Genomic DNA, 15,080 nt, shown 5'->3' with positions numbered 1-15,080 from the left:
AAACTATTAATCTTTAGGGTAAAGTCAATAATTGACATTAATCAAAGTACTACTATATTACTACCTTTATCTTATATTAGTTCTCTTTCACACCCTCAAATAAAAATTTCATATACTATTTTATTCTTAATTTTTTCATTATAAACAATATTATTATTTATTTTAGGACAAAATGAAAAGGTTAATTAACTTTATAAATACATAAGTATTTTGTGATTAAATAATTTTAATAATATGTAATATGATTATAGGATATGATGCAGTAGAAGGAATTGTTCCTCTCTTAATTAAATGTTTATGGAAAAATTCTTAGACAGTGTTATTCTAAAATGAGGCTCTATCAATATTACGTAAATATAAATCGTAAATCTAGTCGAATTATGATGTAAATAAGAAAAACAAACTAATATAAAAGTGAGTTAGGGAGTTAGTAGATTGAGACTTCACTCCTCCAACTAATGTGAAGCATAATCCGTTTTAAGACAAAAGTGTTGAGTTGAGAGATAGCATTTTTCTTTTATTAGGACTACTCCTTTTTATGTTTTCTTATATATATGAAAAGGAGAAAATTGGCTCATCTATCAACCATTTTCACTGCCCAATTTTTGTTTTTTTGCTTCCATATCTATTTCTTAATCCCAAGTTTAATAGTAAAAAAATAGTACCTTGTAAAGAGTAATTTTAACTTATAAATACTTCCCTGTCTCTTGTGGTCAAAGGATGTTAACGTGACTTGATTATTCTAATCTTTTGTTTTTGTACTTACAATCTTTATTAACAATGTGAAGTAGGATATTATTGTTATTTTCCTCTTTCTTTACTATTAATTTTAGATCTTTGGCATCTCTTTACTTTTTAAACAACGTGGACAAGCAAGGCTGCAGAATCCAAAACAAGCACTATTTTGTTATTTTGTCAATATGTTACACTTTTCAATGATATATATATATATATATATATACATATATATATATATATATATATATGGGTCAAAGAAACTTAGGTTTGGCGTAGCTTAAATGGAGGGCAATGGTCTTAATTGAGTTGTCGATTCTCATTGTTATTCTATCCATTTTCCAATGAGATAGGTAGGATTCTTCAACTACTCTATTCCATTCCATTCTATCAACATATGTTTGAGAACACGCGGGTTCAATATTATAGGGGTACATATAACCTTTTTTAGAGTATAATGACACATAATTATTTTTGGAGTACAAAAATAAATATATTGATGATTTTAGAATTTAATGTTGTAGGGGTAAATATGACGCTTTTTGAGAGTATAAACCCCAACTTTGTATGAAAAGTGTAAATATGTTTGAAAAGTATAACTGAGGGCAAATATGACTTATTTGTGAGAGTACAAGGATAAATATGACTTTTTTCGTTAATTATATTTTAGAAAACTAATTTGACTTATAATATTTAAAATGGAAGATCATTAACATCGTAATGAAATGAAGCCCACATCTCGGTGTGTTAATTAACACTTGATCTCCTCTATCTTAACTTCTTGGGCAGTTGTTTCTTTATGACTAACTTTTAAAGTAGACTTAAATTCAAAAATCATTTACTTATAACTTCATGAAAGTAACCTTCGCTAGCGTTCAATTATAGATTTCAGATAAAGTTTAAAAATTTATCGTCAAAAAATTTAATTTAATTCTTCATGTTATAAACAATTTGTGTTATAGTGAATGTCTAATTATGTGGAGTCCTAGTAGGATATGGTGAGGAATCCTACTTGGGGACCAAGTAAGGTTTTCCCTATAAATAAAGGGTTTTCTTTCATTGTAAATAAGATTTGTGAAAGATCTATGAATCTTGAATATACTTCAAGATGAATAAGAAGTCTTTTCTTTTCTCCCTACTTTCTTCTTCTTCTAAATTTATATAGTTTCATAACACGTAATCAGCACGATTGTTCTATTCTTAAAGAATAATGAAGAAGACTGGAAAAGTGCAAAAGAGATCTTGCATAAGTTATGCAATAAGGTTCTTATATCTTCAAGGTATGATTTATCTTTATGTTATAATTATTTATGTAACAAATCTGGAGGTACCATCTAAAGTAAGTATTTAAAGAGACTTGTCGACTTTCTATACGTTTAATTTTAATCGACTCGAAAAAGAATTCCTTAATTTATTTTAATAATTAAATAAGCACAATTTAGTGAAAGATATGTTTTCAACCTTTATATGAGGTTTGTGATCTATTAAGCTATATTTATTAACTACTAATGTTGATTATAAGAAATCAATAATCTCAATTTTGTGTGTAATTATAATGTACGATTATATTAATGATCATCAAAGTGATAAAATTAAATTATTTTGACGGCTTGAGGTTGAGCCTCATTGTGGGTAAGACGATAGATTTAAGTTTTATCGCACCAAAAGAATAAGACGATGGATTTACGTCCAATCGCACCAAGAGGGTAAGACATCAGAAGTCTTGATGCTTTGTGATGAAAGATGTTGGATTCAAGTCCCTCATTGATTTATGGCATAAGACGTTGGGTTTGAGTCTCAATGCACCNAGTACTACTAATTTTATTAGTTGGCATGAATAATTTGGTCATCCCAAAGATGTATACTGAGTAATGAACATACATTGAAAAACTAGAAGATTCTTCAAGAATTTTTTACGTTGCTTGTTCTCGTGATAAAGTTGATTGGATCAACTAAAGTTGGGACTAAACCCCTAAATTCTGAAAAGTATAAAAGGTGAATATGGGCCCGTTTACCTATCATGTGATATGATAAAAAGATGCATCAATAAGATAATCACATGTGCGTTTGTTGTCAACTTGCAGTTTGACATTCGCAAAATTGTTTGTGCAAGATAATTGAGCTAAAAGCACAACTTTCATAATATGAAATCAAGATAATTCATCTTGATGGTATTGATAAATATATAAGATGATGTGACATTAAATGTCTCATATATTGAATCATTGCTTATGAAAATAAAGTTTCATAAGTTGATCTGAAATATGATATTACATACAAACATAATTGTATGAATCAAACAAATAAGTTATGATCAATTTTTCTGTTAATTGCTTTATGGTCATGGACCAAATAGTTTTCATCTGATAATTTTGATGTGCAATATATGATTAATGAATATACTATGATGCACAAAGATAGATTCTCCAAAAGATTGAGATATATGTTAGTTTGTCTAACATAAGGGGGAGACTAGAAGCAACAGAAGAGTTGTAAATACTCCAATTGAATGTCCCTTAAGGATAAAGTCTATGATAGACTAATCAATTCTAAATAAAATAATCCTTGAAAAGGGGGGAGGATTAAAGAATCAAAATGATCATAATAAGAAGATAATGTGCTCTTGGAGAGCCTACGACATAACACTTTATGAAACCTCATGAGAGGGGTAGCTATCTAAAAATAATAAAGTGATGAGATCTCAATAAGTTCTGTCGTATTGTGAATCGATACAAAATGATTTATCATTGACGATATCTTTGATACAATAGCGCGCAATATTGTAAAATGTAATGAGGATATAAATTATACATCTATTAAAGCATGCTTGTGTAGAAATAATTATCAAGTGAAAAGTGGAATGATGCATCTTGGTAAGCGTAAAACTTATTTGACTTGCAATCTAGGCACTAGAAGATGTCATACATCTAATATTGAATGTTGTTACTTGACAAAATTGATATGAATATCCGATGGGTTCAAAATATAAATCATATACAAGTTTTTGGAAAACTTGTTTATCATCCTCATAAGGATTAAATACATTCAAAATGCATAGAGCATATACAAGTATTATTATGCAAGTTGATGACTAGAATTGAAACTCTTGGCAATTATTTGCTTAAAGAAGTTGAAGTAAGGAACTTGCTGAAATCTTTGACCCTGAAGGGAAGATTCATAAAAGCAGATAGAAGAAATCATATTTCGTCAAGGTTTTTCTACACTCATGATCTCCCAAGAATGGTGATATCAACATGCAAGAGGTATGTTCAAGTAACATTATTGTTGATTTATTCACCAAGTCTCTATCAACTACAACTTTCAAGAAGATGATGCACAAGCTTGGAAAACAAAGATTCTAGTCTCTGAATTGTTGTTGTCATTAGGGGAGTTAATACGCGATGTACTCTTTTTTCCTCACAAGGTTTTGTCCCACTGGGTTTTCCTTGTAAGGTTTTTAATGAGGCATCCGTAATGCGTATTATTAGATATGTGTACTCTTTTTCCTTCACTAGATTTTTTTCCCACTGGGTTTTATCTAGTAAGGTTTTAACGAGGCACATAATCTATCGACATTCAAGGGGGAGTGTTATAAACAATTTGTGTTATAGTGAATGTCTAATTATGTGGAGTCCTAGTAGGATATGGTGAGGAATCCTACTTGGAGACCAAGTAAGGTTTTCCCTATAAATAAAGGGTTTTCCTTCATTGTAAATAAGATTTGTGAAAGATCTATGAATCTTGAATATACTTCAAGATGAATAAGAAGTCTTTTCTTTTCTCCCTACTTTCTTCTTCTTCTAAATTTATATAGTTTCATAACACTTCAAATATTATCAAGTTGTCAAATTGAGCTGATTGTACTTTCACTCACAAAACTTCAAACAAAAATCAAGTAAATTATATTTTCAGGCACTTCAAAAACTTAAATTTTTAAACTCAGCTTCAAAATTTATGACCAAACAAAAGTTTATTGACAAGCAAAACTCATCACAATCCATATATGTGATAGCCAAGGAGAACTAATGCCCACTTGGGGTGGCTCGTACTAAGATCTGAATTAGCACTATTCATATATGTGACAACCAAGTATAAGTAAATTTTTCTGTTTCTTTATTATTCAAAATAATTGAATTGTTTAAAGTTTAAGATAAATATTTAAATTTATTTTTTCTATGTAGCCTTTTTTTAATTAAGTTTTATATTTTCTAAGACATAAATAACACTATTACGAAATTGTATTCATTATTTCACAAAAGATAAGAGTAAAAAGAGAATTTATATTATATTATAAAATATTTTCTTAATAGGTGTATATTTTTTCACAAATTCAATATTATTTTTGTTTTTAATTACTTCTCCACTTTTAAATTGATGGACTTATTAGAAAAATTATGATTAACATAGTAAATTTACTATTTTACCTTAATTGATTATGAAATGAATGAATTTAAAATATAATGTTTTTAAAAAAGTTCTACATCTTAATTAATTAAAGATTTAGTAGGTACATATTTTTTAAAAATTTCCTAATTTATAAAAATAAATAAAATAATTTAAAATAACTAAAAAAGATAAAAAATAACAAATAATTAAAAACATGAAAAATGAAAGGGGGAAGAAGTGGACGGGGTAGTGTGGATAGTCCACCATATTAAAGAGGCAGTGGGCAAAGACATATGCTGTTTTTTCGGCGTTACACTCTCTCTGCACTCCAAAATCTGTTTATAACTTTACTTAATGTAATTTGAATCCACTTTCATCACTCTCTTCTTCTAAATCTGTCAAGTTCTTGCTTCCAACTTGTCTGCTTAAACACCCTTTTTCTTCTACTCCAGTCACAATGTTTCTTTTATTCACTCAATCTTTTCTTTAATTTGCCCTTATGTTTTCTTTCTTATATATGCAAATTTCATATTTGTTTGTTTTTCTTGGACACAAAGATGTTGTGGCACATATTAACTGTTTTATCCTTAGCTCCATTTCTAGTACACTCTTTAGACCCAGCATTTAATGATGATGTTATGGGTTTAATTGTTTTCAAAGCTGGATTAACTGACCCTAAATCAAAACTTGCATCTTGGACAGAAGATGATCCTACTCCTTGTAATTGGGTTGGTATAAATTGTTATCCTCAATCCAATAGAGTTTCTGAGATTTTACTTGATAATTTCTCTCTTTCTGGACATATTGGGAGAAGTCTCTTGAGGTTACAATTCTTAAAGGTTTTGTCTTTGTCTCGCAATAACTTTACTGGCAATATCAATCCCATTTTATCCCAAATACCTAGCTTGAGGGTTATTGATTTGAGTCACAACACTTTGTCTGGTACAATCCCTGATGAATTTTTGCAACAATGTACTTCTTTACAGTCTGTTTCTTTTGCAAACAACAATCTTACTGGTCAAATCCCTCAATCTTTAACATCTTGTTCAACGCTCCAAAGGGTTAACTTCTCATCTAACCACCTTTCGGGTTCTTTGCCTTCAGCTTTATGGTCCTTAACTTCTCTTCAATCTCTTGATGTTTCTGATAATTTATTGGAGGGTGAGATTCCTAAGGCAATTGAAGGTTTGTATTCATTGAGGTCAATTAATTTACATAAAAACAAGTTTACTGGTTGGCTGCCTGAAAATATTGGAAACTGTTTGCAGCTCATGTCAATTGATCTCAGTGACAATTTGTTGACTGGGGGACTTCCTCAGTCTATGAGAAGATTGGGCTTTTGTACCAATTTGGAGTTGAGATCAAATTTGTTTAATGGGGAGATTCCAGATTGGATAGCAGAGATGAAAAGCCTCAAGGTTTTGGATCTTTCTGCAAATAATCTTTCTGGTAGGATTCCAACCTCTATGGGAGATCTTTCAATGCTAAAGGAACTCAATTTGTCAAACAATTACTTCGTTGGGAGCTTACCTCGGTCCTTGATGAAATGCAGTAACCTTGTAATCTTGGACATAGGTAACAACTTCTTGACTGGCAACCTTCCTTCTTGGACCTTTGAATTGGGTGTAGAGAGCATTTCCCTTTCCGGGAATAGGTTTACCGGGCATATAAATTATCCATCAATATCCATGGGTGCTTCCTATCGAAGCCTTCAAGTTCTGGATTTGTCTTCCAATCAATTATCTGGTGAAATACCAGCTGCCATTTGGAATATCAGTGGCTTGCAGGTCTTGAATATTTCCAGGAACTTTTTGTCTGGTGCTATTCCAGAAGCTGTAGGTAAACTAAACGCGACTCAAATTCTTGATTTAAGTCATAATCAACTAAACGGAAGCATTCCGAATGAAATTGGAAGTGCTGTTTCATTGCTGGAACTGAAGCTGAGAGAAAATCATTTGAGTGGTACAATTCCTGCAGATATAGCGAATTGCTCCGCTTTAAGTTCATTGTAAGTTTCCTGCCACTTCCATCTCATTTTATTCAACGTGTTGAAAACTTTTGTATGTAGCTTTTCGATCATGTTATCTTTGTTTAAATTGCAGTTATGTGCATCATAATATTTGCATTTGTTATGTCTGTGTGATTCATTTGTTCTGCATTTTTGATTGTGTAGGGACTTGTCACATAACAACCTCACTGGCCCTATCCCTCCAGAAATTGCTAAGTTGACCATTCTTGAAGTGGTAGATTTCTCCTTTAACCAATTTTCTGGAAGCTTACCGAAAGAACTAACCAATCTTTCGCACCTTGCCACATTTAATGTCTCCCACAATCATCTCAAAGGTGAACTTCCAGTAGGTGGCTTTTTCAACACCATTTCTCCATCATCTGTTGTTGGTAATCCATCCTTATGTGGTTCTGTCCTCAACCACTCTTGCCCTGCTGTCCATCCGAAGCCACTTGTACTAAACCCCAATTCATCTGACCCAAATCATGCTTCTGTTACTTCACTTGGTCACAAGAGAATCATGCTCAGTATATCATCTCTCATTGCCATTGGAGCAGCAGTTTTCATAGCTCTTGGAGTAGTGGTCGTCTCTATTCTCAATCTGCATGTGCGCTCTACTATGGCACTCTCTGCTGCAACTTTCACATTATCTGGTGGCGATGACTTTAGCCATTCACATGGTACAGAAGCCAATCTAGGCAAGCTTGTTATGTTTTCTGGGGATGCAGATTTTGTTGTTGGAACTCAAGCGCTGCTCAACAAGGATAATGAACTCGGACGTGGTGGTTTTGGAGCTGTATACAAGACAGAACTCGGAGATGGACGTTCTGTTGCCATTAAGAAGCTCAACATTACAAGTTTGATTAAGTCGCAAGAAGATTTTGAGAGGGAAATGAAAAGTCTTGGAAGCATCAGGCACGAGAACCTTGTGGCACTTGAAGGTTATTATTGGACACCTTCTCTTCAGCTGCTGATTAATGAATATGTATCCGGAGGCAGCTTGTACAAATTACTCCATGACGGAAGTTCCGAAAGGAGTCTCTCTTGGCAGCAAAGGTTCAACATTATTCTTGATACTGCGAAAGGCTTAGCCTATCTGCACCAGCTGAACATAATTCATTACAATATGAAGTCAACCAACGTCCTCATAGATGATGGTTCTACCAGCACGAAAATTGGAGATTTTGGTTTGGCTCGTTTATTACCCATCTTGGATCGTTACATATTGAGCAGTAAGATTCAGAGTGCACTTGGATACATGGCTCCTGAATTTGCATGCCAAACAGTGAAGATAACTGAGAAATGTGATGTGTATGGATTTGGCATCTTGATTCTTGAGGTGGTGACAGGGAAAAGACCCGTGGAGTACATGGAAGATGACGTGATAGTTTTATGTGACATGGTGCGGGGAGCACTAGAAGAAGGCAGGATAGAAGAATGCATTGATGGACGTCTACAAGGTAACTTCCCTGTCGAAGAGGCAATTCCGGTTGTGAAACTTGGTTTAATATGTGCATCTCAAGTTCCATCTAATCGACCAGACATGGAAGAGGTGATCAAAATTTTGGAGCTAATTCGATGTCCGTCAGAAAGTCAAGAGGAAATAGAGTAATGTTATAAGATGTTTGTGGAAAACCAGATTATAGAGAATGAGTCATGTGGTGAACAGGAATTCAGTTTTGTTTGTTACATTTGGAGGAGGTCACTATCCTCTTGTTATTTTGTCATATCCAAATATGTTAAATCTTTATATGTTATTTAAATAACTGGATTCCTCTTCACCTGCTCCAGTTTTGGGACCCTTTTTAGATTTTGATAGACTGGCATTGTTTTTATGTAGTATTCTGACATCCAACTTGTTGTCTTGTGCTTGTTTGGTGTTGTTGTCCATACAAACCTGAAAAAATACATCCTTTGTATTCTTATAGAAGAAGAAGACCCACATGGATTCCTAATGAAATAGTAGGCCACCATTCAGTGACATGTCATTTCCTTCAACACTTCCAAATATCATTTTGTTAACATATCCAGCCATTTTAGATGATGCTAATGAGCAGTAACCTAACATAACAGAAAAAAGAGTAATGTGCATAAATATGTACTTTAATTTGGCTTTAGCTCACATCTATGTCTTTTAATTTAAGGTGTGCACATCTGGACACTTAAACTTGTATAAAATTGAACAAGTAGACATAAGTGTCCTATGTGACATAATACATGTACTACGTCATGTAGGACATAAAATTATTATTTAGGATAAATGTGTTTATTTGTTCAATTTTATACAAGTTAAATGTCTACTTGCGCACATACAAAGTTAAAGGTCATAATTGTCAGCTGAAGCTAAGTTAAGGTTATGATTATGTATTATGCCTAGAAAAAAGAGTATAATACATCAATGTACCCTTTTAGCTTGAGGTCAACTCACATCTATGCTCACCAATTTTGAGTCTACAACAATCACTTAAATTTATATAAAGTTAAATAAGTAAACACATGCATCTTATGTGGAAATTCAAATTCACTTCCTATATGTATTATGTCACGTAAGATGGGTGTTCTGTTTTTCCTTTTCAGAATGTGACCATCAATTTTTATATATGCAAACAAAAATGTCTTTCTTGAATAATGAGAAAGAATCCATTCACTAGCACACTTATGTAAAGTAGGAGAGGTTGGTGAAATAATGAATGCTTCGATATCAATTCTTAGTAGAATGAATTGAAGACTAGGTGGGGTGGGGTTGGGGGGACCTTAACTGCACTTGTCCCATGTGCATGAAAATGGGTTGCTATCATGCCAAGTTTGTTTAAACAATAAAGAGCTTTGTATTTTTAATGTAAAAGTGAATTTTAAATGCCAAGAATAAAGATGAATAACCTTGAAGTTTAAATTTCAAATCACCATTGACCATTGAGAGTCATTCATTCCATTTAATAAACCATCCGTTTTTTTTTATTTGTCAAATTTAATTTGGTACACCTCTTAAGAAAATAGATTGATATAATGAGTTTATCATTTTGCCTCTATTATTTGATTAAGCCTTAAAACATATTTACTTACTATATTTTTCAAAGACATTAACTTAATGTTAATAAATTGATGGAATAATAGGGAGAAATTTTTTTTATCTTTCTTGGATTTATCAAAAATAACAAGTAAAAAGGAAAATAAAATTAAAAAAAATTTGACAAGTAAATAGGGACGGTGAAAGTATTTAGTGGTTTAAGCACAATTGATGTTGCTTGGTATACAAGTCCAACAAACAACATTATTTGTGTAAGTTCAAATGATTATTGAAACACTTGTCCTGCCATTTGCCATATTTGGTCTTAAATAATAACCAGCATGCCTAAACAAGAAATAGTTCTAAAGGCCATCATAAACCATTATAGCAGAGCCTACCATGAGTTTTTTTGGTTTTCATTCAATGTTTGGGATCCACATTGGAACCCAATTAGATTTAAATTTGCTCTAAGAAATCCCAAATTGGAGGTGAAGTGCTCTGTAAAAAAAGGCGACTCCATACACAAGAAAATTCAAACGCGCTTCATGATTAAGGTGAAGGAGTACTTACCACTTCACCACAACCCTGTATAGAGCCTACCATGATTGTTCTATTCATAATTACTCCTTGGATAGATTATGATACAAGAAATACACTTCTTGCGTGCTTGGTAAATATTTAAATAATATACTATCATTAGACCTACCATATAATCAAGGAACTCAATTATGAAAAACAGATGTGTGATTTCCTAGTGTTCCAAAAAATAAGATTGAATGTCTTTAAAGAGTGAAACACTATTAAAAGAAAGGTATCTTGGACAGTGTATAGAGCAACATGATTTTTTTTTCTTTCTTTCAATTCTTCTCTTTTGAGGTTTTCACTTTATTAGGACACAATGATGGAGACTCCATGTTAAACTTTTACTAGTGCTATATATCTTTGCTTTATTAAAGATCTTTCATTAGTGGGGACAAAACTTATATAACCTTCAATCTGTTTATTCATTTCATGGGAATAAAGTAGAGACTTGGGCAAATGTAAATACAAAAGTAAAAAAAAAAAAAAAAGAAAAAAAAAAGGTAAGAAGAGTGCAATATTTCTTGCTCCATTTTCTAGGGGGAAGGAGATTGTACTATAAGACTTCAGTTTTAGGTTTCCCAACATAATGATAAAATTGAATGGTACAGAGAAGACCAGTATGTCGTACACGTGTATAAAGTAGTTATGTGTTCCCTCATCTGTTGTACAAACTTTTACAAGTTTGGTGTATGAATCAATAGTTAACTTCCAAGTCAATCTGAAAAAGAAAAAGATTTTCACTAGAGCAAGTAGGTATGATGTGTAATATTTCATTTCACTTAAAAAATTATTCCAACAAGGAAAATACATATGTAACAACAAATTGTAGTAGGTAACCCAATAACTACTGTCAAAAGAATGTGCTAAGAGAAAGAATATTCAAGTTTGCAAAGACCAAAAAAACTGTAGATTTAAATTACAAAAAAAGTTCACACGTTCAGCTCTTCCGTGGTGTATGTACCTCTTGTAACACAGAACACTTTTTTTCTTCTCTTGAATGTTCTATTACTAATCGTCCCAGTCATTTTCCCATCCGTCCTTTTTAGAAGACCTAGAGGTGAGGCCATTAGCAGAGATGTTCCCATAGGTATGTCCACCTGGTGACTTCACTGCATTCTCCTCATCCCAATCATCATCCCAACCCTGATCCCAACCATCTGCTGCAACAACATTTGCAGCTGAGGCAGATTCTGGCATTCCCATCTCTAATTCCTGATACGCAACACCATCTTGATGTCTCTTCTTCCTTAGCTTGCAGCATGCCCATATCCCGCCAAAAAGTAGGGCAACAAGAAAAAGGAAATATGCACCGTAGATGGGGGTCACACGCTTAGAATAAAGAGACACCTGCTGCAGAATATTTTCCACAGAAACACGCTGGTCCAATTGAAGCCTGCAACTATCATCTCCAGCATTCAGCATTATTTCAGCACCTTTGCCCAAGATTGATGAAATATCGATCTACCATAGCAGATTTGTAATATTAGAACAAACATCCAGCATATGGCATAACTTGGATAATAAACCAGACTTGTATAAAATTGCAAAATTGCAAGCGGAGTATACTTTGGGAGGTCTGCAGTTGTGGTTGGATAAAAGGCAACTATCTGAAAGCACTTGGTAAACAATTCCAAGTGCCAAAGGTAGCGAATTTGAGTGAGAATCTTGCCAAAGTGAAAACTTCTTTAGATTTTTAAAAGTACATTCCGAAACAATCTTGTAAGCACTGAGATGTAACACCCATTTTTTTTTCTTTTTCTGATAACCAGATGTGAGACCCATTCTTTTAAGCACTAGAATAGACCAAGTTAAACCTAGTGTCTGTAAATTCAGATTTTAGATCTCCTTAATTTTATTTCTGTTAGCACTAGATGTGCTGCTTATACAGTAAAATTTAAATAACTCTTAAGCAAGTGCGTCGTACAGGCTCTTTTTTATGGCTAGATAGGGAACACCTCAGACGCCTTATGGAATGATGCTTTTATGAAAGTGCTATTATAAAAAAAAACTCCTCTCTGAGAAGCTACGGAATTTGCCAAGATCCCCACAAAAGTAGCACCAGCAGCCAAAAGAACTGGAAAAAACAGAAGCCAAATGAATGATGTACTTGAATCTTATATCCCCTAATATTTCTTAATGGTTCATTCTTTATTTTTTATACAGATCTAATAAGAATGATGTCATTGAATCAAGAAACTGCTCCATCTCGTTATACTTTCACAGTCAGGGAAGCCTTCATGATAGCAATAAAAGTATTTATAATGAGAAAGTCTTTGAGATTTTCATTGGTGAAGGGTGGGGAATATGTGATGTACTCCACCAGAATTGTGATGTCTATGACTATGAGACACTAATAAGAGTAATAGGTACACTCATTGTCAAAATGGAGTTGTTCCTAAACTTTCTACCCTTATTCCCCTCTTATCCATGATTTGTGCAATTCAAACCTCCAATTCGCTAGTTATACATCACATACACAAGAAAATTTAGTATGCCGGTCAGATTGTTAAGATGTCAAATACCATTATTACCTAGAAGACGAAAAACCCTAATCTAAACCATCCTTTGCTAGTCGCCATCCTTATGTAAACCAATTTTTTGGTGGGGCTCAATCCCATTCATGCAGGCCTTCCAGCCCAACTTTACAGCCTTGTAACTTCAGCAACATATATGTTCACTTAAAAAACATCTTATTCTAGAAATCCATGTAGAAATCTCACATTTAAGATTGGGAGAAATCAAGGATTGTATTGATGTATTGATAATATTGATCAATATTGATATATTGATACTATCAACACATCAATACAATCCTTGATTTTTCTACAGAGGACTGCAAATCCTTTTTTCCCCGTTCAAATTCGGGTGTCGCCTGATAAAAATCCTTGATTTCTCTATGAGAGATTTCTACATGGTATCAGAGCTTAAATCTCTTTCGCTCTCTGAGTATTGATGAAAAAAAAAAACAAAAAAAAAAAAACCACACGTTGCAATGACCACTTCTACCAAAACCATGTCAACCTCCTCAATTCACCAAATAATTCTCGCTTGCTCCATTAAACTTAAGCCAACAAACTACCTCATAAAGAAGACACACATATTCCAATTGATTCATATCACAGAGAATGAACCAAGTAAAAGTAGTTGTTCCACTGGACAGACTGCTGGGAAAATTGTATCGGCTAAGGAGGATACAAAAGATAGTGGCACTATTGATGATTGGAAGGAGAAAGATGTGTTTCTAAAGAGTTGGATCTCAAGCACCTTGACCGAAGAAAGCATGCACCTAATTGTGGGCTGCTCAACTGCTAAGGAGATATGGAAAATCTTAATAAAAAAAAACATATATTCAAGCAACAAAAGCAATTAATTTTGCTAGAGGTTTAGGTAAGGCACGATATCCACCGTTAATCAATTTAATGCTCTCACAAGCTTTGATACAAGGAAAGAGAAAGAAGAGGTACCAAAACAAAACCATAACATGGTATTATCTGCTAAAAGAGGCAGGAGAAGAGGAAACAACAACATTAATATACCGAAACATTGACAAAACAAATTTTTGCTGGGTATTCAAAAAAAAATTGTTGGATACTCGGAAACAACAATCAACATACCGAATTATATACAAGACAAGTTTTTGCTGGGTATTCAAAGTTTTTATTTTGCTGGATATTCAAAGCAAGCTAGGAGTAACCGTTCCTCTACTCACTAGCTTGAGAGAAGTGTTGATGAAGGAAGCCGACGATTGTAACATGTCAAAGGAACGAGTCCAAAGCAACTGACTGACGTGTCAGCAAGTGTTTATGAAGAAGAAAGCTGAGGATTGAAACATGTCGAAGGAACAGGTCCAACAAAGCTGACGGACGAGTTTACAACACTGTTGTAGAATTAGAGTCACACTAGGATTATATTACCTAAGTTAATTAGGATTATATGTCGTCTATAATTATATTATGATTAGGATTATATTATGACTAGGATTACTATTAGAATTATAGTAAAATTAGGATTTAGATTATTTATAATTGCATTGTTTTTATTATTATTATTATTATTATTATTATTATTATTATTATTATTATTATTATATTAGTAATATGTATTGTAGTAGGACTCTAAGTATAAGTTCACTTAGGACTCTACAATCCTCTCCTATATAAGAAGCTTGTAACTCAATATTATGTTTATCAATTTATCAATATTGATCAATACATCAATACTATCAATACAATCATAGATACAGTTGATTTTAGCAACAATGCACAGAGCTACTATAAATGATAAGAGTACATTAAAATCTCATTCCTACATTTGAACGACAACTATTCCTAAACCTCTACTTCCGCCCCCCCCCCCCCCCCC

The 15,080-nt window shown here is 33.0% G+C and overlaps 2 protein-coding genes across 2 annotated transcripts in view; one reads left to right on the top strand and one right to left on the bottom strand.

Moving 5' to 3' along the window:
- The first annotated feature begins 5,401 nt into the window (after nucleotides 1-5,401).
- LOC107031799 (probable LRR receptor-like serine/threonine-protein kinase IRK) lies at nucleotides 5,402-8,984 on the top strand. The gene is made up of 2 exons (XM_015233275.2): nucleotides 5,402-7,129; nucleotides 7,295-8,984. Exons 1-2 carry the CDS (start codon nucleotides 5,679-5,681, stop codon nucleotides 8,739-8,741), a joined length of 2,898 nt encoding a protein of 965 aa, XP_015088761.1. The 5' UTR covers nucleotides 5,402-5,678; the 3' UTR covers nucleotides 8,742-8,984.
- Nucleotides 8,985-11,468: 2,484 nt separating this feature from the next.
- Nucleotides 11,469-15,080, bottom strand: part of LOC107031781 — a 10,199-nt gene continuing 6,587 nt past the window's right edge. Inside the window, exon 4 of the mRNA XM_015233253.2 lies at nucleotides 11,469-12,179. Coding sequence (XP_015088739.1) covers nucleotides 11,727-12,179 — 453 coding nt within the window. The 3' untranslated portion in view covers nucleotides 11,469-11,726. The remainder of the gene's footprint in view (nucleotides 12,180-15,080) is intronic.

Source organism: Solanum pennellii, chromosome 9 (genome assembly GCF_001406875.1).
Source record: "Solanum pennellii chromosome 9, SPENNV200".
In the NCBI taxonomy this organism is placed as follows: domain Eukaryota; kingdom Viridiplantae; phylum Streptophyta; class Magnoliopsida; order Solanales; family Solanaceae; genus Solanum; species Solanum pennellii.
The sequence above is the reverse complement of the archived record's forward strand: the minus strand, read 5'-3'. Positions and strand labels throughout refer to the sequence as shown.